Here is a 26,329-nt window from a genome sequence, read left to right on the forward strand (position 1 = left end):
GGGGGAAGTGATGGAATTGAGAGGTATGGGGAAGAATGATAAAGGGGTGAATTTGATCAAGATTCATTGTCTTTATATGCTGCATTGTGGAATGGCAACTCCTCTGTACAATTGCTTAAAGATAAAAATAAGACTTCAAAAATATTTTGATTAAAAACAATACCATGGAACCTGGAGGAATCCTCAAGTAGTAGAGTTCAGCTGTGAGTGAAAGTTGATTGGGAACAAGAGGCCCTGAGTTGAAGCTTCAATGCCAACACATATTTTTTTAAAGCACTATCATGATATACTAATTTGACTCTATAGGTGTTCCTTATTTTTCTGGTGCTAACAGTAACAACTGTGTCTCTTGTCACAAGATATATTTAACTTCTAGAATAGTAGTTTCTTGTGATCCATTGTACTCATCGGGCAAAGTTCGTTCCTTGGATCTGGTGACTTCAAAGACCATCCTCTACTGCCTCTTCCCTTGCTTGATTTACCTCCACCTTCAGATTAACAAACTCCCCAATACCCAGATAGGATGTAAATAATCCTGCTCCAAACCAGTTATTCTCCAGAGGGAACCAATAGCTCTGGTGTCGCCATCAAGACCATCTCCCCTTCTAATATCTTCATCACCTGTGGAAGAAGGAGAGAGCTCTAGAAATGTGGCCTTCTGATAGAAGTTATAGCTTGGCCTGACCATCCCCACAACAATCACAATCAAAAGGAAAGTCTCAGCTCAACACTATCTTCTTATGTCCTTTATTCCTTCAAAAAGTCTAGATAGTGACTACTTTATTGTTCATCTCCAGACAGCCAACCCCACTCTGCCCTGTGGGTCAGGAGATCTAAGCTCTTTATCTAATAATCCAACCCTTTCCCCACCTTAATTCTTATGCCTTAACCACCTACATATTTCTCTCATGTGTTGTATATCCAGAACCTTCCACTAGGACATCCACTTCAGAAAGAAAGGTGTTCTTTCTTCTCTTTTATGCTGTCATACTCTCAGCATTTTAGCAACATTTGAAAACTTAGTTTAGGTTACAAAACCTAAATATATAATCTCTTTGTCATTATGCTAATTTCCTTAATATTTAAAAGTGTAAAAATTATTTTCGTGTCAGTGGTTATATCCTAAATAAATCAGGCCGGAGTTCAGTGTCTTTGTAGAAGAATTCTGTCTTATTTATACATTAGATGGCATATACTCAGCAAAGACTTCTTGTGTGAAGTAAGAATAAAATAGAAGCCTTAGTTTATAGGCCTATATTACAGGCCTATGCAGATTTGTCTACACTAGTTGTTGTGAATGACCATTGTAGATGAAGCTAGAGTGGATTTAAGGATTGTTCTCGAAAATGTTCCTTTCTTTAGACCTCTTCATCTTCATTTACTTGGTCTTTGTCCTTTCCTTCCTTGTGTTCACAGTGTCATTTTTATGTTATTCTCTCTTGTCTTCTAATAGTATACAATTATGTGAATTCACATTATCTTTTATTATCCCTATTTAATGAAAATCTATGCTCAGATATAATAGTTATCAAGAATATATTTGCTGAAAATTGTCTGTTAATGTTTTTGTCTTATATAATGGCATGTTAATTAGTGTTTTATTTATAAAGTATATTGCCTTAGTAATATAAAAATAAGAATATTATCCATGTTATTTGGCCAATACAGCATCAAAGGACAAAGGAATGTGGAAGAGAGAACTGCTTGGGGTTAGAGCCCAGACATTAGCAGTTAGACCTTATAAGTCCTAGAGAAAGCACTGGTCTATACATCTGTTTCAGGGAAACCATAGTAGAGAATCATTCAGTAGGAATAAAAGAGTCACACAGAGCAGCACTCTCAGAAGGATGTCTATTGCTACAATGTGCATAATAAACATTAGAGAAGGTACTGAAATATAACATGCCTCAATAGTGAGGGGTAATTAAGAATATCCATTATTCTGACTCTGCCTAACAGATATTCAAAGTAAAACATGAAATAATTAAATTAGAACCATGTAATATGTCTAGAATAAAGTTCAAGAGTATTTATAAAAACACAAAAACACTGCCCTCAACTGTAAAATTTATAACATCAAGTCTATTCAACATTCTACTGGATATGGTATCTAGTGTAATATGATAAGAAGTATGAATTAAAATCAGCCATATTGCAAAGAAAAAGAAATTGCACCTGCAAACCAATAGGGATATAGAGATTGCATTCCAAAAGGTTTACCAATTGTGAAGTTAGCAAAGTTGTAGAACACAAGAAAATTATAGAAATATCAGATGTTTGTGTGTGTATATATGTGCGTGCATGAGTGTGTGTGTGTGTGTGTGTGTGTGTGTGTGTATGTGAAGAGCTTTTAGAGTCTGAAATTTTATCCTCTTTATAAGTTATTTCTAAGGTAAAAGCTTAGTCTGTCTCACTTTCATGAAGATTGGTAAAGGATATGGAATTCCTTAAACAAAGAATACAGTATAGACAAACTTGACCATAGCATTGCCATGTTTACAATTTTGCTGAACCCCAGTTCTGAAGGAGTGATATAAAGATGACCAGGTAACTCCTGTGCCTGTAGGTAATGTTATCATACAAACTTTAAGAACATGAATTGTGTGTGTGTGTGTGTGTGTGTGTGTGTGTGCTGGTCCTGGTGCTTGAACCCAACCTCTGGATGCTATCCCTGAGCTTCTTTTGCTCAAGAGTAGTGCTCTACCATTCGAGCCACTTCCAACTTTTTAGACCCATTGGAGATTTTCGTTCCTGGGCTGGCTTCAGACCATGAGTCTCACATCTCAGTTTTCTGAAGAGCTAGGATTACAGCCCTGTGCCACCATGCTGCCTAAATAGCTTTTAAGGGATTTTTGTTGTCTTGACAGTAAACAAATCTTCCCTTTATTTTGGAAAAAGACACTCTTTTTATAAGCTGAGATTATTTGATGTGAAATATATTCCAGAACAAAGGCAATCAGTGCCTCCCTTTGTAAGGCATTCTGAAAAGCAAGAAATCTCTGGAAAAATGTCTCCTATCACATATTAGCAAAGAAACATGAAGAATTAAAAAAACTATTTTAAGGCCACAACATCCAAAAGTAGAAAATATTGGGCTATCAGCAATAAAATGTATGTACTTATACATTTCCAAACTCTACTAAGTAAGGAAAAAATGTTTTATTCATAAGTTAGAGCACTCCAAATTGTTACAATGCAAATTCTAACCAAATTTATCTGTAGCTTTATATAATCTCAATCAAAGCATTTACAGGCTTTTATGGAGTAATGGTCAGGCTAATTTTAAAATCCATATGCAAAAGACCTAGTATAACTAAAACTATTTTGAATTTTTTATTTTAAATATTATTTTGAGATTATGGTTATGATGACTGTGACATTGTCATCAAGATAGAAAATACGGATCAGTAGAGGAGAAGAGACTATTCAAATAATTACAAACTTATGTGCACAAGTAACTTTTGTCTTTTTTTTCCTTTGAAAGATACAGGGAAAATTTAAGAAAAAGTAGACTTCTTTGTTAACAATGCCAAGACTATTGTATATTTATATATAAGTAAACAACCATAATTCAATTTCCTATCTCCAGCCATACACAATAATTAACATAGTCTTAAGCTTAATGATTAATTCGCACTCAGATTAGAGTTGGGGAAGGGAGAAGGAGTACAAAGAATCATGAAAGAACTCAGGATTATTAAAATGTTTATTGTATTAATAATGTTAAGCTTTTGAATGTTGAGTTTTTGAAAGGTAGGGAAGGAGAAAGAGACAAGGCAGGAAGGAATCTAGTTTTAATCTTGTGTATGTGGATATGGAGTATTTAAAGTATGTACCTTCTCTCCAACTTACAATTGGGTAACCTTTATCAAAAGTCAGATGGCTATATGTGTGTAGATTCATTTCTGGGTCCTCTAATCCATTCCATTGCTCTATATCTGTTTATGTGCCATACCACAATGTTTGTGTTACTGTATTTCTGAAGTATAATTTGAAATACAGGCTCATACTGCTTCCAGTATTACTGTGTTGTTGTTGTTGTTGTTGTATTTTTTATTCTGATTTCTTTAGTTATTCAGATCTTTGAGCTTCTATATGAGTTTAGGGATTAATCTTTTCATCTCTGCATGAAACGAGATTGGCTTTTGATAAGATTACATTCAATCTGTCTATGATTTTTAGAAGTATGGACATTTTAGTAATATTAGTTTTTTAATCTATGCGCATGGATGGGAAGTCTTTCCGTGTTATGGTGTCTTCTTAATTTGTTTCCAAAGTTTTATAGTTTGCATTATAGAGGTCTTTCACCTCTAGTGTTCTTATTCATGGGTATATTTTTGAGACTATTGTAAATAGAAGTGTTCTATTAATTTCTGTCTCAGCCTGTTCACTATTGGTATACAAAAAAGCTACTGATTTTTATATTGGAAATTGTAACTTGTAATGTATTGCCAAAGGTGTTTATCAGATCTAGAATTTTTAGGTGGAGTCTTCAGAGTCCTTTACCTGTAGGATTGTACACATTGAAAACAGGGATAGTTTGACTTCATTCCCAATTTGGCTCTCTTTTATTTTTTTCTCCTACTTTATTGCCCTGGCTAGGAATTCTACTACTCTATTGAATAAGAGTGTGGTGAGTGGAAGCTCTTGTTTCATTACTTACGTTAAAGCAAATGATTTTTTCCCTTTTAGAATAATATTGATAGCCAGGATCCATTGGCTTCGGCCTGTAATCGTAACTACTCAGCATGCTGAGATATAAGTTTAACAGGAAGCCAGCCCAGGCAGGAAAGTCTCTGATAACCCCCAAGAAACCAGTGGAGTTATCGCTTAGGTGGTAGTGGTAGAGTGCCAATTTTGAATGAAAAAGCACACATAAGAAATGATGATCACCTTTTTGTCCTAGTTTCTTCTGAGTTTTTATCATAAAAGGATATTGAATTTTGGCAAAGGCTTTTTCTGTGTCAATTGAGATGATCATATGATCCTTGTTCTTAACACTGTTTATGTGATGCATTTTTAATATCAGTATACATATATTCAATCAACCTTGAATACCTGTATATACCAGGGTATATAATCTGTCAGATGTGTTGTTGCTTTCAGCTAGCAAGTATTTTTCTGAGATTTTTTGCATCTGTGTTCATCAAAGAGATTGGTATACAATAGTCTTTTATGTTATAGCCATGATCATTTCTGTAATGAGTGTAATGCTGGTTTTACAGAATGACTTGGGTAGCTAACCTTTTATTTCTATTTCATAGAAATAGAAGGTGGGGGGTATTGGACATAGTTTTTCGTGTAGATTTCAGCAGTGAATCCATTGTGTACTAGCTTTACTTTGTTGGGAGATTCTTTATTAATGCTTTAATCTCATTGTTTGTTACAGATATATTAAAGTGATCTATATCCTCTTGGTTCAATTTTGATGCATCAAATTTATCTAAAAAACATCCAGTTTTTTAGATTTATGAAGTGGTTGCATTAGTTAGAGAGACTCAGAAGTAGAAAATGTCATAAACTTTTCTCCAGCAAGTAAATCTACTGCACTGTTTGTGCTAGTCAGCTCTCTTCCTGTTATTCGCATTAATCCATACAAGAAACTAACATTTTCTAGGCACAATCAAGGCAGATGTTTACATTCTAAATTATGAGACATTTTCAGATTGAGTGTTTATGTGATAATAATATCAAAAAGCTTGCATTGAAAATTGAGCTGGGGCAATCTCTTTCAAGAAATGAAAATGCATTTTAAAGTAAAGCTGCTGGAGTTGTCAAAATCAGTAATAGGCAAAAATCAAGTAGATGCACAGTTGTCTCAAAATTCTTATTGTTGCTATCACTTAATAACTTTAAGTAGTTCTTTTTGCCATGTTTGACAGTTTAATTTCAAAAGGCAAAAAAACCATTTGTAGAATGGAAACTAAAGTATATGAGGCAGAAAAGAGGATAATAAAGTTGGAGAATAGGAGAAGCATACAAAATATGTGCAGAAAAAGAGAAGAATCATTTAAAAATACATGTCTTCAGAAGATGGCAAAGAAAAGAACTATTTCAAAAAGTTTCTATTATTTTCATTTTTACTTTATTCCAAATGAATATTCATAAGCAAAGAATTTATTTATGCTGGTTACAAATTGTATTCTTGAGATGCTACCTAGGTCCAATGAAGTTTATTTGAGAAAATAATGTGCTTCTTACATAGTACAGTGGATAAAAAAATAAATTTTTATTATAAATCAGTGAGTACACTACATGCATTTTAATGTTGGAAATAATGGAAAATTATTTCTAGAGTTGCATTTGGTTTTTAGTGATACTAGTATATAAAAATAAGTGTAGAACATGTGAATTCTTGTTTTGTTGAATGACAATTACTAGAGAATTTTAATAATACTTTTTAGATTGCACATTGAGAAGAACTCAATATTTAAATAAAATGTCCAGAAATTTAACCATTAGGAAGAGTCTATTGATAGTATGCCTTATCAGATTTAAGAATTCAAAAAGTCTATGATAGATTTATATTATGGCTCTTTCTTTTTAATCATTCAAACTGCAATTGTTGAACCTAATTACAACTTTTTACTTTAAAAATTTCCCTAATCTTCCAAAATTTTTTAGCACTCTGCCAATTTGAGTTTCCCAGGAAGCAGAGATACTGTTTGAAGGTCAAGAGTTTTGTTATAAAGGGAGGTGAGTCTGTGAAAGATAGGGGAGTAGGCAAGGCAACAGAAAGCCTAGATCTGTGCTGCAGCTGTTACAGAGTGTTAACAAATGTCTTGTTGAACTCTGGAGTAGACATTGCCTATTATAGGAGACTCACACAAAGCAGAATTGGCCAGACTTCATTATCCTCCCGTGATCAGCGTTTGCTTCTAAGCTTCTGGGGGGAAATCATATGACCAAGTAATGCATAAGTTACAAAGGCACTTAGCAGATAGCAAGTTCATTTTTGAAAGAAAATCAGATCTGTATACCTCAGTAGCTGCCACATTTCCACAAAAGCATTGCAAATATAAGCCCATTAACTGGTACCATAGAATCTAGGGAAATATAAATGGAGGCTTTTAATAACATCTTATAACCTTCAGACATTGACATTTATCCAAATTTCTTGAGTTACCTATGCATATACAAGGCAGAAATTCAAACATAATCCAAGTAGGAGTACTACCATAGATAAATATAAGTAATTATTTATTTTGGTATTAGTTATTTGAGAAGGTGATAAGCCAATTTGATCAGTACAATACTGTTATATAACAATAACAATAAGTATAATTTACTGAGTCTTTCACTGGGATTGAGTGATTTAAAAGTCTCTTTTTTTTCTGGAACTCTGAATTAAAAGTGTTAACATCTTATATACAAAATAGGAAATGAATGTTCATTTACAATGACTTGTCCAAGAGCTTATAATCCAAGACTCTAACAAAGAGAATATTAATGCTTTATGATAATTATTTTCAAATCCTTAAAATGTTTTCAATAAGTGTATAGATAAAGATATAGATATAGATAATTTTGAAAAGTAATCATCTCTATGGTAATACTTACAAGTGGAGGCTTTATGGTATGAAGAAAACTCAGACATAAAAGAATTTTTGTTTTCTTTCTTTCTACAAATCATTTCACAGTCAGTGCTTCCTTCTTGATGAATCCCATTATCCTTCTTTTACTCTCTTAGCTACTGAGTTTTTCAAGGAAAGGTCAAAGAAGATGGTGTATAAAGATGGTGTATTGTCCTGTTCTTTACAAACGCAAGCAGCAGTGAGTGTCACTGTTCTACTGATCACTGTTAATAGTGGAATATACAAAACATAAAAATAGCGTTATATAGACACTGAAGAAAAATAGTTAATGTATTTTTGAACATTTTTAATAATGCCAAAAAAGAACCAACAAGCATGTAAAGAAAATGGTGATTTATTTAACAAATTATTTTATTAATGTAGTTATTAATTAATATTTAAAGTGGAGAAAGTAGCAAATCATAGGCATATCTGAACACCAGAATGTGAACTCCTGTTCAGAGTTGATTTGGGAGAGTAAAATTAAAGTTAAAATGAGAAGACCTGGGCATAGTGCAGCTCTATTACTGACTGAATTGCATGATTTTTAGCACATCACTTTCTTGACCTGTAGAAAAAAAAGGCACATTGGTTCTCAAGTACATTTTTAGATTTAGTCCAACTGAAGAAGAGATTGTACTCATGTTAGTAACACTGATGTTGTCATAGAGTGTCAGGAACACATGTATGAATCATCACCCCCAGAGTAAGCAATATCCTATTGATAAAACTACAGTTGTCAGGTGACACTAAACTTCTCCCTGTAGGAATAATAATTCATTTCATTTAACTCTTGATATGATTACTTCATGTGTGCCTCTGTCCTTTGTTAGCTCCAACAGAGCTGCAACTTGGCCTGTTGACCTTCATTAATTTACTGGTAGCTCCTTTTTCATTCACTACTATTAGCTTTTAATAAGGAGGTAGAGAATAGATGGATGGATGGTTCTCACTGAAAAAAAAAAACTGTCATAGATGATCCACAAAGTCCTCCCTAATGATAATCATTTTATGAGGTTATTTGATTTATTTATCAAAACGTTTTCTAACAATGTGCATTATTCCAAGTACAATGTTAGTAAGGATCAGTGTTTTACCACTTACTGAAGAACAAACATGTCACTGAAACCCAGTGAATCATTTCATTTGCCATAGAAGCAATATTTTCCTTGAAAAGTCAGACAATCTGATGTTAAGATAATTAAAAATCTAGCTCATGTATGCAAAAGGAAATTAATTGGGCATGAGTCTCACAGTCTTACAAATTAACAAACAGGAAGTAACTTCATCTTTGTCATGTGAAAAAGGTTAACGCATTAAGATTTGAAAGGCATTATATAATTATATCTTCTTAATAAAGAGTTGGAAAATTAAATGTTAACATTCAGTATATCCCAGAATTCTATACTACAAGGTACGTATGGCAGTGCCTTTTTTATGTTTAATTGCTGTGATTCTATCATATAAACCTACAGTAAAGGTTGTCTGATGTATTTGGGCCCAATTTTGTTTATTAAAGCACATACAAGTACACCTTTTAAAAGTCCCATCATATTTATTCCTAAAAAGAGGGAAGGAGATAAAAAATCTCTTGAGATGAGCCTAGTAACCTATAATCTTAGTTACTCAGGAAGCTTATTTCAAAAGTATCATGGTTTGGGTCCGGCCACTCATACAATTTTGATATCATCTAGGGTTCAGGTACATTTCCTCTGCTGATTAAATAATTAAAGGACAACAAATGATATGAAGCAAACAAAGCAGTTTATTTGAAAGCAAAAGAAATAGAAAAAGGGGCAGTGAAGGAAACAGTAAAATGGACTATTTGTGCAATTTCAGGTTCCAAAACCAAATGTCCATAGTCCCTTTCTCAGGGCTCCCATATGTAGGGTCCCTTACCTCCTCTCTCCTAGTCTTATTGGTCAAGAAGTACACATGTGTTATGAGTAGGTTTGTGATTGCATCCCCTATGGAAGCTTCACTATGATTGGATCTCCTATCATAGTGCAGGAGTATAGAAGATGTGGATTCAATGGAAGCTGGGGAACCTGTACTTGGCCTTGGCTAGCCATTCAGGGCACATGAGTTTGGGACCTGGAGCCTTTAGACATGATGGGTATTTATTACCATGTCATTATTCCCTATCATGTTGGAGCCAATCTTGGACACCAACTTCCATCCTAACTATCTAGTCAGGGAGGCCTTTCTTCACAGTTTTTAGGACATTTGCCTTATCAGGAAAAGCAGAGTATGGTGGGTTCCTGCCTGTCATTCCATATATCCAGGAAACATGGACTACAGGTCAACATTACTTAAGAAGTGCTTCCCAGAGAAACAATCCTAGGTTAAATTATGAAAGAGTCACCAGATTATTTCAAGGCAAAGGAAATGAGAATGAGATGAGCTAAGTACACTTAAAGGAGCTTCAAAATGACATAGGGGAGTTTGAACCAATGCAATGAAAACCAGTAAACGTTTGAATAGAAATAAAAATCAGTTGTGCATTAAAAAGAAATTCATTTAATGGCCTAGAGAAGGCAAATAAAAGGGAAACATACTGGATGGACACAGGTTGATAAGAAAGGAGACTTTGGGAATAATGAATGCTAGAAAATTTTCTTAAGGCACTGAGATGGAGGCAACATGACATCCTGGGTTAAAGTCAGAAATCTTTCCAACAGATATGGGGGCTCAAATAGACTTAATGTCTTATATAATATTTGTAGGTTCAAAATTTGTACAGTGCAGTCTTCTTTGCTTAGAAGAAAAATAAACCATTTGGGTTATTTGACCTAAGGAGGATTTGTGTTATGTGACAAGAACTCATAGCTTAGGAACCAGATACTCTTGCCATTGGTCTTAACACACCTGCCAGTCTCTGTCCCATTCTTGGTAGAGCCCTTACTCAATTTCTACCAGAAAGAAACATTGAGAGAAGAGAGAGAGGAACAAACAGAAATAAACAAAGGTGGAATAATAAATAAATAAATATGAAAAATTGTTTTTAATTGAAGGCATTATTGACAAGAGGGCAGAAAATCGCAGAGACCTGTTATGAAATCACTTTTCAGTGATTAAGAAAAGACTGTAGATTGTTGGGTAGGCATGCTGACAGGTGCTAGACTCTGTGTCCCAGAATGGAGAACACAAGGAAGTATTTTGTCTGTAGAAAATTTTCCAAAGAGCTATACAGCTGACTGAACTGTTTCTCCTTCCAATATAGTATTATCATGCTCCGATAATCCTGAATAAGGATGGCATTGATATTTTCCTTCCATTTGGTACCACTCTTAAACTGAATGATAGTTTTTCAGAAAAGAGAAGACATGGGGTCAAAGGATAGGGGCTTTATAAAACTAGAGACTCGTGAATATTTTCATAACAAAAGGAAAAGATCCACCCAGAAAGGGTTTCAGTAGAGTAGGGATCATAAACACTAAAGCAATTAGAAGACAGTGTCAAAAACACAGGAATGTTGTAGGTTTGAAAAGAAATGTAGGGTCTCTAATATCTAAGAATTTGCTTTAGAATCACTTCTTTCTGGCTAAGTTTTAGATTTAGTTTATTTTTTAAATTAAAACATTTTTTACTATATTATTAAGTACTTATTATCTTTAAAAAAATTCACAAATTCTGATGACTGTAATCATTACTTTTGAAATAAAATACATGTTTGTAAAAATAACATCAAGTCTTTGGAGGTGACAGGCGCTAAATTATATCAAGAATATTTCTCGCATAGTAATTCATATAACAGGAGTTGACATTTATCTTCTAATCTGACAATAAACTAATATATTTGCTTTATCCCATACAGGTAACAAATATTGGGTGTTCAAGGATACAACTCTTCAACCTGGTTACCCTCATGATTTGATTACTCTTGGAAATGGAATTCCTCCTCATGGTATCGATTCGGCCATTTGGTGGGAAGATGTTGGGAAAACCTATTTCTTCAAAGGGGACAGGTCAGTACACACATCACATAGGAAAATATGAACTCAACCTTCCTAATTTGTTATAGGCATGTATAGGTACAGCTTCTGCATAGATATAAACACAAGAATTAATGCAATAGTACTATTTCTAAAATAGGTTTAAAACTAATATTTAAGACAAATTATCATGTGATACATTCAACTATAATATTCTTATGACTGTATACATTTATGTTCTTGTTCTTTTCCCCGGTCATTTTAACATTCCTATGAAACTATGGAGAGAGTATAGATATGTGTTCTTATGATACATTTTCTTACCGTTTTACTTCACTGTATGTAGAAAAAAATACTTTTAACCACAGGTTTTGTGTACTTCCACAAAGTTATTTATTTTTTTGCTTTTCACCAAATTAACTATAGTCATTTAAAATAATTTCATTTACTCACAGGTTCTATTTCTTAAGAAGCTATTTATTTGGATACCAGCAAGCATATGTGTGAAATATGAACAAACTATCACGAGGATAAATACTTTGGGCTTAAAATATAATATTCTTTCTCAGTTATTTTACTTTCTTTTTTTGTCTTTTTCTTTTGTGACATTGCTAACAGGGTGCATAAAATGTAAGTAAAATGTTAGCCTTAAAACTCACAACAGTTCCTTAATCTATATAGCTCCACCCTATCCACTTTTTGACAAACTATATACATATATATATAATCATATTAGATGAAGAATATATTTTTATAAATTTAAACATGCCAAGATCAAGAGGAAAATTAATGAGAGTTAAGAAAATGTGGTATATATACACAATGGAATTCTATGCCTCCATCAGAAAGAATGACATTGCCCCATTTGTTAGGAAATGGAAAGACTTGGAAAAAACTATATTAAGTGAGGTAAGCCAAGCCCAAAGAAACATAGGTCCCATGGTTTCCCTTATTTGCAATATCTAGTATATGTATGAGTCAAGCAGGAAAGGTCAGATAAGGTGATGTTAGGAAAATGAACCCTAAGATATGTATATAAATGTTTTTTTTTTCTTTCATGGATTTGTTTCTAATGCATTTATAAGATTATTTCTTTGTTGCTTTGTATGCCCCTCCCCCACAGTATAACCCCTGCTTTCACTGTATTTGATGTCGGTATAATTTGTGGAGCAGAAGGGGAAAAACAAGTCGTTTAAATAAGGATACAGGTGGAACCTTTGCAGCAATGAGAAGTACAAATTGTCATGTCGAAAACGAACTTTACAACTTTGGGGGGGGGAAGGTTGGGGGGGTGGGGGTTAGGCTGGGAAGGGATGTGAAGGGTAACAATGGAGGAGGCTACAATGCTTGATAGGAAATGTACTCATCTTGTAGTTGTAATTGTAACCCCTCTGTACAGTATGTTCACAATAAAAAAAAGAAAATGTCAGGAAACATGAGACATCTCTCTATAATAATTCTAAATATTAATGGATTCAATTCTCCAATCTGAAGAAAGACAGCAGATTGTATCAAAAATAAGATGCATCCACTGTTTGTTCTGTTTGGAGTTATTTTTCAGTTGATTAAAGCTTTCACGAATTATGAAAAAAAAATTTCAATGACTATTTTCAATTACAAATTTTAGTATTGCTATGTGGGTCAAAATATGATACAAATGGCTTTCCCTAGTTTATAGATGGGTGTAAGTATGACATTGTACTGCTTTTCAAAAGTGTTTGTGTGTTTGTGTGTGTGTGTGTGTGTGTGTGTATGTGTATGTATGCTAGTACTGGTACTGGCACTGCCCCTGAACATTTTGGCTCAAGGCTAGCACTCTACCACTTGAGCCATAGCTCCACTTCCAGCTTTTAGCTGGTGAATTGGATATATATATATATATATATATATATATATATATATATATATATACACACACACACACACACACACACACATTATAAGAGTCTCATGAACTTTCTTGGCTGGATTTGAACTTTTGAACGACTGTCTTCAGATCTCAGTCTCCTAAATAGCAAGGATTATAGGTGCAAGCCACCAGCACCTGGTCTTACGTGTAGTATTTTTTCTTTTTATACACACAAATAACCAACAGTCTTTAATATCCAAAATATCAGTATAGAGTTTGCTTTTCTATTTTTCCATATAATAACCCTATAAAATGTCTCCAGTCTCAGGAGTAATGTAACTAAGGATATAAACCATTTAGTTTGAAATTTGTAATTGCAAACAATACAGTGATAAGCCTTATCTGGATTAAAATATCTTATAGCTGGCCTCATTGATAGATGGAAATGTATCCCTCTGTTTATTAAGATTTTTATTAGTGTATATTAATTTTACAGGAGAAGTTCATTGTGATTTTTCCATACATTTATACAGCATATCACATCAACCTCATTTTATCACTCTCTTATTCTCCTCCACCCCTTCTTTTTTTTCTTCTTTTCTTTTTTGTTGGTCATGGGGCTTGCACTCTCAGCCTGAGTGATGTCCCTGAGTTCTTCAGCTCAAGGCTAGTGCTCTATTTGAGCTACAGCACTACTTCTGGTTTTCTGGTGGTTTATTGAAGATAAGAGTCTTACAGACTTTCCTGCCCGGACTGGCTTTGAACTGTGATCCTCAGATCTGAGCCTCCTGAGTAGCTAGAATTACAGGTGTGGGCCATGGATGGCCAGCTTCCTTCTCCCTTTCTTAAAATCAATTTTAACATGTTTCATTGTTCTGCTTTCATCTATTTCTATAAAATACATGGAATCTATGAATCTACACTTTTAAATTTATTGTTACTAATCTACAGGTTTATAACATATTCTGGGGTTTTTTTGGTGATAATAGTGGTGGTAGTGGTGATTTTGTTGTTGGTTTTATTTTGCTTTATTTTGTTTTGTTCTCTCTCTCTTTTTTTTTTTTTTTTTTACAGAATTATACTTTATAGCCCAGGCTGATACTGATCTCACCACATATTCCAGGCTAGCCTCTAATTCACAAGGTTTCTACCTCATCCTTTCAAGTGCTGGTATTAAAGGTGCTTACCACCAAGCCCAGTTAATGTGTCATTTAAAATGTTATAATCCTAGCGGATGGTTAATTGCCCAGCTGCTTTTAATTGCTTATATATATTGTCTTATATATATTGTCTTAGGACTCAAGAGAGAAAATGACAGAATGTCATTTTGAAAAGTCATTTGGAATGTCATTTGGAAAAGTTACCTTCTTCTTAGAAGAAGAGCTTCTAAGAGGAAGAAAATGAAAGTTCAGTACTTATGTAAAACTTAGAAGAATTTCATGTATGATGATAAAACCATCATTGTATTATTAACTAGCCCTTTTTCCATACATTTAATTTATATCTAAAATGATGTTCCTAAAAATTTAGCAATTACTGGAAATTTTAAGTTTAATGATTAACTATATGCTACCTCAAATTAGAAAAATCAATAACAAATTTATAATAAAATAAAAACAACTCATAAGCAATTTCCTCCTCCCCCCTCTGGTCCTGGAGCTTGAATTCGGGGCCTAGGCACTATTTCTGAGCTTCTTTTGCTCAAGGCTAGCACTCTACCACTTGAGCCATAGCACTACTCCAAACTTTTTCTGAGTATTTTATTGGAAAAAAAAAGACTCTCACAGACTTTCCTGCCCAGATTGGCTTCAAACTGCAATCCTGAGATCTCATCCACTTGAGTAGCTAGGATTGTAGGCATGAGCCTCATGCCTAGCTGGTTTTAGTTCTTTGCTAACTAAATGAAGTTATACGTAAAATTAAAGTATGTAGGAATGCTTGCATTACTTTGTCTTAAATTACTATGGGATCTATAAGATATAAAATACTGAAAATAGGATTCCAAATAATTTTTATGTGTATGATCTTACATTGAATGTCATCAGTTCAAGGTGTTTTAGAAACAGGCTAGCTCATCTTTGTATTATCGTATAATTCCATAGTCATAACATTTATCAATGTACTTATTCTATTAAAAATCTACCTAACTACCTGAATTAAACATATGGGTTTGAACCCATTGCATTTTCAGTAGCTCTAATGATTCCCCTAAGATTTTTCTACCAGTTACTAGTATACTCTTGTTAATTCATACAGAAGTTATTTTTAAATACATACTATATGGCATGTGCCAAGACATAAAGAACTAGTAGTAGGAAGGCCACAGGAGTCCTATTCCTATGGCTCTTTCTGTTGAAATAGAATAATAATGAATACTAACCAAATCATTGGTCTTCACCATCTTATATTGAGAACTCTTACTGAGTACAAGAAGGTAATGAGTGACAGAGATTGGTATTGATGGTATTGACTGGCTGGTAAGTCATTGTGGAAGTTCAGAGGGCTTTGTTTGCATATGGAACCACAGTAGTTTCAGCCACATGTCAGACCAGTGTGTTGTAATGAAATAGTAGATAACAAAAAATAGAATAAGATCATGGCAATAATTTAGGAATGAAGAATGATTGTTCAGAAAACAAGAAAAAGATTTGTAGCATTGTGTACTGCTATTGTTCTAGCTTCTGTGTGAAAACTGGATTTGAGAATGGAATTAAGGCTGGGCTCTGGTGGCTCATATCTGTAATCCTAGCTATTCAGGAAGAGGCTAAAGTCGAGGATCATGGTTTGAAGCCAGTATGGACAGGAAAGACCATGAGACTCATCTCCAATAAAATACCTTCCAAAGACGTAAGTGGAGTTGTGGCTCAAGTGGTAGAGTGCTAGCCTTGAGCAAAAATGTTCATGGACAGGTCTGAGGCCCTGAGTTCAAGCCACTGGACTGACATATGAAAAAAGTTGAGAATGAGCAGTGGTAACGGGACAGTGACAGTAGAGTTGGAGCAAAGTGTATAGTTACAGAATATATTTTGGATCCAATCGTGATGCCTTGTTCTTATGGATTTTATTTTGGGGGAGAGGAAAAAAACAACAAATCATTGGTATTTTCCAGCTTCTGCATTTAAATAATTGAGTGTTTAGTAGAGAGTTTTAGAAAAAAATTGAAGAGAAAGGGATTCAGATTAAAACATTTGTATTTGCTGAGGCACCTATTACATTCCAGTTGAGAGAAGTCAAGTGAGTAAGTAGTTGAATATTCAGTTTGCCTCAGAGGATAGGTCAATCAAAAGCACAGGACTAATGGTAATTGAAATAGAGGAAGTACTGACAGCAGAATGAAATTTTCTAAATGCAGAGAAAACCAAAGACTAGAGGAAATTACAGTTCTTTAAATAGAGCTATAAATTCCAGTGAAAATATCTACAGTTTCACATACAGCATGGAACTCATTCCCACAACTTCTACTTGCCCTTTTCATAATAGACTATAATTTGATACTTGGAAACATTTTGATCTTCCTAGCATTTAGCTCTAAAATGCTATGTTTCTAAATCATCTCTCTGTATCTTTTTGAAGGTACATCTAAGTTTCTAGTGCCATATTTCATACTCAACATAACTATTGAGATTTTAAGATATTGTCAAATAAAAAGGTGAAATATTCACCCCCTTTATACGTTAAAAAAACGCCACGGAGAGTAAAGTGAAAAACTATTTTGACTTTGAACTTGTTGTAACTTTATCAAGCAATTACTTCATGTATTTTGAAATATTCATCAACAAAGTAAATTAATGTTTTCTATTCTACTGAATTGTTAAGCATGTTTCATAAAAGTGAGATTATTAAAAATGTTTTTATTGTGAAAATACTGTATAGAGGGGTTACAGTTACATGAGCAAGGTAATGAGTACATTTCTTACCCAGCATTTCAAGCATTGTTGCCTCCTCCTTTGTTCATCCCCTACCATTCTTTCCTTGCCATCTCCATAACTCCCCCCCCCGCCTAAATTGTAAAGTTCATTTTCTGACATAGCGTCTAGTACATCTCATCGTTGCAATGGTCAAATTGTATCCCTATTTAAACAATGTGTTTTTTTCCTTCCCCTCTCCAAATTACACCAACATCAAATTCTGTGAAAACAGAAGGGACATACAAAGCAACAAAAAAAAAATCACATGGTACCTTATAAATATGTTAGAAACAATAGCAAGAAAGAAAAAAACCACTTGTGTCCCTATGTTGGGGTTCATTTTGCTTAACATCATCTTATCTGACTTATTCTGCTTGTCTCAGATATATACTAGTTATTGCAAATAAGGGAAACCATGAGACCTATGATTCTTTGGGCCTGGCTTACTTCTTTAATATAATTTTTTCCAAGTCTTTCCATTTCTTAACAGATGGGGCAATGTCATTCTTTCTGATGGAGGCATAGAATTCCATTGTGTATATATACCACATTTTCTTGATCCATTCATCTACTGAAATAAATAATGCTGCAATAAATCTAGTTGTGCTGGTAGCTTTAGTATGATCTTGTTTGTGATCATTTAGATAAATGCACAAAAGTGGGGTTGCTGGGTCATAGGAGAACTCTATGTGGAGTCTTTTGAGGAAACTCTATACTGCTTTTCAAAGTGGTTGAACAAGTTTACACTCCCACCAAATGCAGTAGGGTTCCCTTCTGTCCACATCCCCTCCAGCGTCTGTTGTTATTAGAGTTCTTGATTATATCCATTCTAACTCGGGTGTTGTCGTATCTCAATGTTGTTTTGATCTGCATTTCTTTTATGTCTAGAGAGCTTGAGCATTTCTTCATATGACTATTTGCCATTCTTATTAAAAATGAGATTTTTATGTGATTATTTGACAATGGGAAAAGACATGTTCTTATGTTTTGTGGCAGTGTAGTAGAAGCAAGTAATTTTGACTTTAGAGTAGAGACTCTCTGAAGCCCAATCAGATAGAGAGATGACTGAGTCATGTGAAATGAGCCCTGTTGTTCCTTGTGGAGTTAAGGATATAGCAGTGTTCCATTGAATATTTCAGTCTAGAGTATTATGGTCTTTTTTTTCCTTAGGTTAGAGGCTTTTTAAAAATTCTCTGTGCTATTACGTAAGAAATTCCTATCTTTTATGGAAGTCTAAAAGTCTGAAAGCTAATGAATCTCCTTATTTATTCTGAATTATTGATTAAAGAATGGTTTGTTCAAAGAATCGTTTACTTAATGTCAAACTTCTCTAGGAGAGAAAATTAATGAATTAGAAGAAAAAGCTGTAATAACTACTTTTTATTATTTACTGACACTCTTGCATAAAATTAAAATTTCCTCTTACTGTATCTAAATTTTTAATTCATTAGTGGATTTATTCACAATAAAACCATCCATATCAGAATATTTTCTTTAGTTTTTAACGAATCCATTAAAAACTCATTTTTCAGAGAGACAGACATTTTATTTCCTGGTAAAATATGTTCAAGTATGTTGAAAATTGAAGTACAAACCTGTATTTTTAAATCTTGCACATTTAAAGATAATCCTGAATATAGCTAAATAATTCCAATCACATTTAAGTTCTCTAGATATTTATCAAACAGACTCATTTATGTTAAAGCGTCTAATAAAATTTATATACCATGAATATTTTCTTGAAATGTGATCTGCATGAGTCTTATGTGGCTTGCAATTAATTTGTTAATTTATCCATTAATTGGTGAATGGATCTTTGAGTAAACATTCAAAGGAAACATACCCAAACAATGAACAACTTGTGATTGAAAGTATTATGCACATTTGGATAATGGAAATTTATGATAAGAATAAAGTTTCAAGATAAAGACTAGCAGCATCATGGTATTCAAGCCAAACTGAATTATAAATCAGACAGTTCATGTGAATTTCACCTGCCTCATATTAAAGTGAGAAAATGTAAATAAATTTTCTTTGAATAAAATGATACTCAATGCTCTGACATTGATGCAACTGGTAAACAAATGATTATACATGCTGCAATTATGCTAGGACATTACCACAAAGAACATTATAATATGTCATATGAAAGATTGTTGTGTAAATTAATATAATTATATACCATACTTCATAAAGTATAGCTGTTTTGTTAAAAAAAAAAGAAAGAGAATATTTTTATTATAAGGTCTGTTTGGTGTCTAAAATGTAAAATGTAAAAAAATGGCTCTCTTAGTATTTGTGACATAAAGTATTCAACTTTTTCTCTAGGCATTATTTGGATCAGTGAAGAAAACAATAAACATGTATGACTGCTGTAAACTCTACTGAAGTATTTACTCAAGAGGAGAGCTTTTTAGATTATAAACACAATCTCAACCCCACAAATAATTCTGTGTCCTTACAAAATATTCTATGAAAAAAGGATGCTTAGAAATAATTTAAAAGGAGATGTCTCTGTGAACAAAATATGAAAGAAAATATACTTCAGGATTGCTAACAATATATAGTACTGAGTCATCTTTTTTCAGCTTATTGCTTCTCTATGAAACTTTTCCTCCTCTGCTCATCAGATCTGTTTTCATCATCCCTGTGATGAGAAGTTATGGCAAATACCTAGGAGAATTTGTTTTCTTTCTGTGCCTTGTGGTTTCCTATTGGAATACATCTTGAAGCCATTTCTTCTCCTTTTCATGAGAACATTGAAAGTGCAAAATTTGTTTTATTCCACATCTTTCCTGAGTAATGTTTACAGGAATTTATAGCACAGACTTCTGAACAAGAGCTTATAGTTATGTTGATAAAGGCTTCTCCATAGATCTAGCACAGGGAAAATAACTAGAGTGGAAATCATTTTACTTTTTCAATTTTCAGGTAAAATGGCTAAGCTAAGACCAATTAAGCAAGTTTATTATCTTCTCAACATGTAGGTACACAGTAGCTTTAGCAGTTCAGTGAGGGCCAATGAGCATTGTCAATTAAATTTGGAAAATATCTGCTTGTGACCAAAAATGTGGAGGCCAGAGTCATGTTGGAGAGTGATGACTTTTTTTTTTTGGCCTGTCATGTGGCCTGAATTCTGGGCCTGGGCGCTGTCTCTCAGCTCTTCAGCTCAAGGCTAGCACTCTACCACTTGAGCCACTTTCCCAGCCCATGAGTGATGACTTTTGAAAGTAGACAAACTAGTTCTGCATTTATGTGTCATCTTTTGACCAAGAGAACTCCGAGTTCTCTCTTCAGTGGAAATAATGATGATTAATTCATGGATTTGTTGTGATTAAATCATATAATCCATACAGTGTTATGTCCTATAGACTTATAGACTTAGAATCATACCTGGAATAGGCCATCTTATTACTGTGAACCCCAGTGGTTTCATGTAATTGTGTTAGAATTCATGAGTTTACCAAGAACATAATTTTCCTACTTTTGAGATATATAGATGCTAATAAGTAGGGCTATGGACATAGAAGCCTAAGGGTTCTGGAAAAGTTCTGGAAAAGGCCACCTTGTGAGAGGAAAGGGTGTAAGAATTCTGACTATAATTGAACTTTACTTTCTGTTGCCAGACAGACAGGCAGACAGACAGATAAATAGATAAGCTTTCTTGCCCTGGCTGGTTTCAGATCCTCAAATCTCAGCCTACTGAGTAGTAAGGGTTATAGTCGTGAGCCACCAATACCCGGCCTTACTTTGCTTCTTTATGTAATAATTTTCTGCCAGAAAATTAGATCGAAATCTTCAAACTATATTCAACTTCCTTCTCACATACCAAATCTCATACATTAGTACATACTTCCGATTCTTTTCCTCAAACTGAATTGCTTGAATTATTATCCTCCTTATAGGTCCATTACCAGTTCAAGGTATGCAAGGCAATGATATGTCAACTAGTATCCCTACTTCTACCTTGTCCCTTTTAATCTATTTTATTACTGCAACCAGTGTACTCTTTTCAACAATAACCCATATCTTGAACTTACCCATCTCAAAATATATATTGGCTTCTCTCTTTCAATGCAAAAATCAAAGACTATTATAGCATAAAAATACCTCTGACCTTAGTCTTTTGTTTTTACTCTATATTGTCTCCCCATTACTAAGTCAATTGTAATTACTCTAGGTTCTTGATAGATGGTGATATGCTTCAAGCATATCCTCACCATCAGAACTTTGGGTTTCTAGTTCCCATGCCTGAAATGTTCTCTTACCAAAAATTACATATGCCATTCTTTAGTTATCTCTGCTCTCTGCTTAAAATATCAGCTCGTCAAAGAGGAATTACTGTCTACTATTTAAAAATGGCATTCATACTTTCCTCCATAACTTGTCTTGTATTTTTATTGTTCTTAATACTTCCTATCAAAATAGGTATTTATTGATAAATTGATTTATGGTCTGTATTATATCACATAATATACAATACAAGATAATTAAATCTAGTATATATGTGTTTTGGTGAAAGTGATATAGTTTGAAAATTAAGGTTCCATATTCAAGACTACATAAATAGGTATAATGTAGTCTTATAAATTACAAATAAACTTATGTATCATAGAGCATAGAGCATTTGTTAATTTTAGCAGTTCAAATAATTACTCACTTTAACATATGCAGGATGTGTACATTAATATGCATTTTAAGACACACAGAAGAGGAATCAAATTATTTATGTGCACTGACTTTCTAGTAATTTAAATCAGATACTCTGTAAATGAGTATCAAGAACACAGGTAACAGTGTCAAGATTTAGTAAGTGTTAACTATAACTGTTTTTTGGGTTTTTTTTGCCAGTACTACAGCTTAAACTCAGGGCCTAGGCACTGTCCTTGAGCCTCTCTGTGCTCAAGGCTAGCACTTGAGCCACAGTACTACTTGTGGCTTTTTCTGTTTATATGGTACTGAGGAATTGAATCCAAGGCTTCATGCATGTTAGGCAAGCACTCTACTGCTAAGCCACATTTCCAGACCTGACTATAAATGTTTTCATATGAAATTTTCCCATACATGTATTGTTGTTGTTTTGTCTTTTTTAGGTATTGGAGATATAGTGAAGAAATGAAAACCATGGACCCTGGCTATCCCAAGCCAATCACAGTCTGGAAAGGCATCCCTGAATCTCCTCAGGGAGCCTTTGTGCATAAAGAAAATGGTATGCAATGGACATTGTACATTTCCTAAGTTTCAAGTTTTAGTAACACATTATTCTTTCTCACTATGCTAAAATATATCATTAGAAAATACCATACTATGACTATTTGCAATATTTATACTGGTATGACCTAGCTTTCTACATTTACACCTAGCATTATATGCTAGACAATTTTTTTTTTACTTCAACTTACTTCGGTTCATTTGAAAATCATTACAAATAGATAAAAGTAATACATTAATAGATACTTCATAAGTGATAAAGCCCTCTAAATTATCAAACATTACAAATTTTCCAGATTTGAGGTTTGATATATTTCTTTTACAAGATTTTAGACTTTTTTTCTAATATTTACATGTTCTAATTTTTTTGAATGATTTCTCAAATGTGTACTCAGTATCTATACATTCTATGCCTATGCAAGAAGTATGTTATTGGCCTGCAGCACAGATAAATGTAAACAAAAAAATGGATCTTCTTAACTTTTGTGTGATGCCCAGTAGCATTGTAGTAATTCATTTTGACTAAAAATTGAAGATGAGGACACATTCTGCTGTAAGTTTCCCAGGTTATAAACAAGCATCTTAATTTACTTTGAAGGTCTCTTTAATTGTCATTCAATGGTATTGTTCAGTTGTGTTCATCTACAGTACTGTTACTTGGCAAGCCTTCAACATTCCTTTATCCAAGCTTATTAAGTAATTACAATGGATGTTATTAGCATGTTCAAATACTAGCTCCCTGCAGAAAAATTTAAATCTGCATACACCTGTTTTCACTTGGCAAGTTGCTCTGATTACCAAACTGTCCTTCTAAAATAAAAGCCACAGCAGAGTTTTTAATGCCAATGAACATCATGATTTCCAAAATGTAGTGACCTGAACTGAGGATGCCTCTTATCTAAAATTTCTGTGTAATGTCAGAGTTCTTTATGCCAAAAGTATACCTAATGTCATCTTTGATGTTTCACTAGTAAAATTGTTATGTGTTCAGGCTCTAGATTAAGGTGAGGGTTTGAATTTTATTCTCACAAAGGGCTCAGGGAAATACACACACACACACATACACACACACACACACACACTCATCTTTGTGACAACAATGGGTAACTAATTCTCTTTGATGGACTGAAAATAAGGGTTAAAAGATGGCATATGCTAAATTTCTAGCTTGTGCTTCTGATATAATAAGCCTCCATAATATAAGAAGGAAAAAAGCCTTTCTTAATAAGTATGAATGAACTCCAAATTACATATTCTGTGAAAAATAGATAACTCCCCAAGAACATTTTATACTAAATGTAGCATTACTGCATTTCTTCTTCTTTTTGTTTTATTTTGGCTTTTATGCTTTTGTTTTATAAGAAAGAAAAGACTAGATACGTCCCTTTAAGAAAAATGAAAAATACGGGGCTGGGAAGGTGGCTCAGTGGTGGATCGCTTGCCTTGCATGCATGAGGCCCTGGGTTCGATTCCTCAGCACCACATAAACAAAAAGAAAAAAGCCGGAAGTGGTGCTGTGGCTCAAGTGATAGAGCGCTAAAGCCTTGAGCTGAAGAGCTGAGGGACAGTGCCCAGGCCCAGAGTTCAGGGCCCACGACTGGACCCCCCCAAAAAAAAAGAAAAATGAAAAATATTTTAGAAAAATACACATTTATACTTTGTCAGGAGCTTACAAAGATACTAAAGCCATTACCTATAATCATAGTGTTTTAAAAAATAAAAGATCTATCTATATTCTACTAAGTTATTTAAGCCTTCTTATACCACCTTCTTTATTAAATAGAAACTATTAGTAAAGATAGAATTGTGATATGTTTCATTTTATTCCTAGAAGAATTAGTAATAACTTTGAAAGTTAAATAAAATATGGCTAGGTGACACAAATTTAACATTAAGCAAATAAGTCAAATAAAGAGATAAAACACAAAATAAGCACGACCTTGTGCCAGAAATAAGATACCTTACAAGACACTATAAAAAAGGTTTATTTTTTAAGATTCCTCGTAGAGAGAGCCAAACATCTCCTGTCTGATGATTTATTATGGTATCTTTTCCAAATGACAAAAAGAATCCATTGCTTAGAAGGAGTACAAAGATGCCTGATGCTAAGATGATTAGAAATTTCCCTTGAGGTGTAAATAGGTGAGAAACCTCTTTACAATATATTGAACAATCACTTCAGCGGCAACCTCAGTGTAAACAGCATTTCACTTTATGAAACAATTTCAGCATCCTCCACTGTAGGTTGTTATTATCACTGTAATGTATAATCCTGTGACAATATTCGCAGAGTCGCTCACTCTCTTTCTGTCTGTCTGTCTCTCTCTGTCTCTCTCTCTACCTCTCTATGTGTGTGTGTCTCTCTCTCCTTAGGTATTTGAGGACATAATTCCTGGAACATACCATGTACATTTAGTTGATCTGAGGATAGTGTTTAAAAGTATCCTATTTTATTAATACCTTAAGGCATATGTAATATAACAAATATGTGATACCTGCATGTGTTTCTCCCACCAGGCTTTACATATTTCTACAAAGGAAAGGAGTATTGGAAGTTCAACAACCAGATACTCAAAGTAGAACCTGGATATCCAAGATCCATCCTCAAGGATTTTATGGGCTGTGATGGACCAACAGACCGAGATAAAGAAGGACACAGCCCACCAGATGATGTAGACATTATCATCAAACTGGACAACACAGCCAGCACTGTGAAAGCCATAGCTATTGTCATTCCCTGCATCTTGGCCTTATGCCTTCTTGTATTGGTTTACACTGTGTTCCAGTTCAAGAGGAAAGGAACACCCCGCCACATACTGTACTGTAAACGCTCTATGCAAGAGTGGGTGTGATGTAGGGTTTTTTCTTTCTTTCTTTCTTTTCCAGGAGTTTGTGGTAACTTGAGATTCAAGACAAGAGCTGTTATGCTGTTTCCTAGCTAGGAGCAGGCTTGTGGCAGCCTGAATCGGGGCTGACCTTCAAACCCAGAGGGTTGCTGGTCCTGCACATGAGTGGAAATTCACTCATGGGGAAGCTTCCATGATGCACAGTATCTGCCGTTCTTCAGTCCTTTGTCTTTCTTTGTCATTCAGTTCTAGGCCTTTCCTCTGCACGCTCAATGCCCAATTAAATTTCAGGATTAATTAAAGAAGAGGAAAAAAAAGAAGAAATGATTCTTCACAAAGGTTTTTAATATTTTTTTCCTTCTGAAGTCTTGAGCCCATTTCTGGGAAAGAGAGATTATTTAAAAAGCAAAAGAAAGAAAAGCAGAAAACCCACATTTTTTTTTCTTTAAAGCAAAGGAAAATACAGTTTAAACAACAACAACAAAAATCCACCATTGAACTTTCAGGAAAGTGTGAAGACCCAAAACAGCTTTGTCTCCAAAGAAGATAGCTCTGTGACAGCTACGGATAGTCTCCGCGCAGCCCTGTGTCAGGTGGGAGTTCTGGAATACACATGCAGGACTTTTAGACTGTTGGGACAGCCATTTTCCAACAAACTAGGGGCCAAAATATCTGCAATATAGTAACAGCCTTAATAATACATCCATTTTTCGTTTTATACAGCTGTTCTCAGCTCTGTCCTCAATGTTTCATCACATTTATATTCATAGCTCTATCACACAGGACCTTTAAGTTGTTCTGAAGTGTTTCTAAACCTTTTCTTGCCACCTGACCCCCTCCATCATTGTGATATCTCCCCAGGTTGTCTTAGGCCATTGCCCCAGGCCTTCCGTGGGTCTGTCAGCAATATCCATTATAAACAGAGCAAGAAGCAGTATGCCTCTGAAATAGATCTAAGTGACAGTTATTTTACAAGGATTTGTGACTCTATTAACACATTGGTGTA

The 26,329-nt window shown here is 34.1% G+C and overlaps 1 protein-coding gene across 1 annotated transcript in view; it reads left to right on the forward strand.

The window, feature by feature from the left end:
• Mmp16 (matrix metallopeptidase 16 (membrane-inserted)) overlaps window positions 1-25,715 on the forward strand; it is a 237,040-nt gene extending 211,325 nt beyond the window's left edge. Inside the window, exons 8-10 of the mRNA XM_013012442.1 lie at window positions 11,392-11,542; window positions 22,360-22,475; window positions 24,995-25,715. Coding sequence (XP_012867896.1) covers window positions 11,392-11,542; window positions 22,360-22,475; window positions 24,995-25,329 — 602 coding nt within the window. The 3' untranslated portion in view covers window positions 25,330-25,715. The remainder of the gene's footprint in view (window positions 1-11,391; window positions 11,543-22,359; window positions 22,476-24,994) is intronic.
• Window positions 25,716-26,329: the final 614 nt, after the last annotated feature.

The sequence above is a fragment of the Dipodomys ordii genome, unplaced genomic scaffold (assembly GCF_000151885.1).
Source record: "Dipodomys ordii isolate 6190 unplaced genomic scaffold, Dord_2.0 Scaffold17, whole genome shotgun sequence".
Classification (NCBI taxonomy): Eukaryota; Metazoa; Chordata; class Mammalia; order Rodentia; family Heteromyidae; genus Dipodomys; species Dipodomys ordii.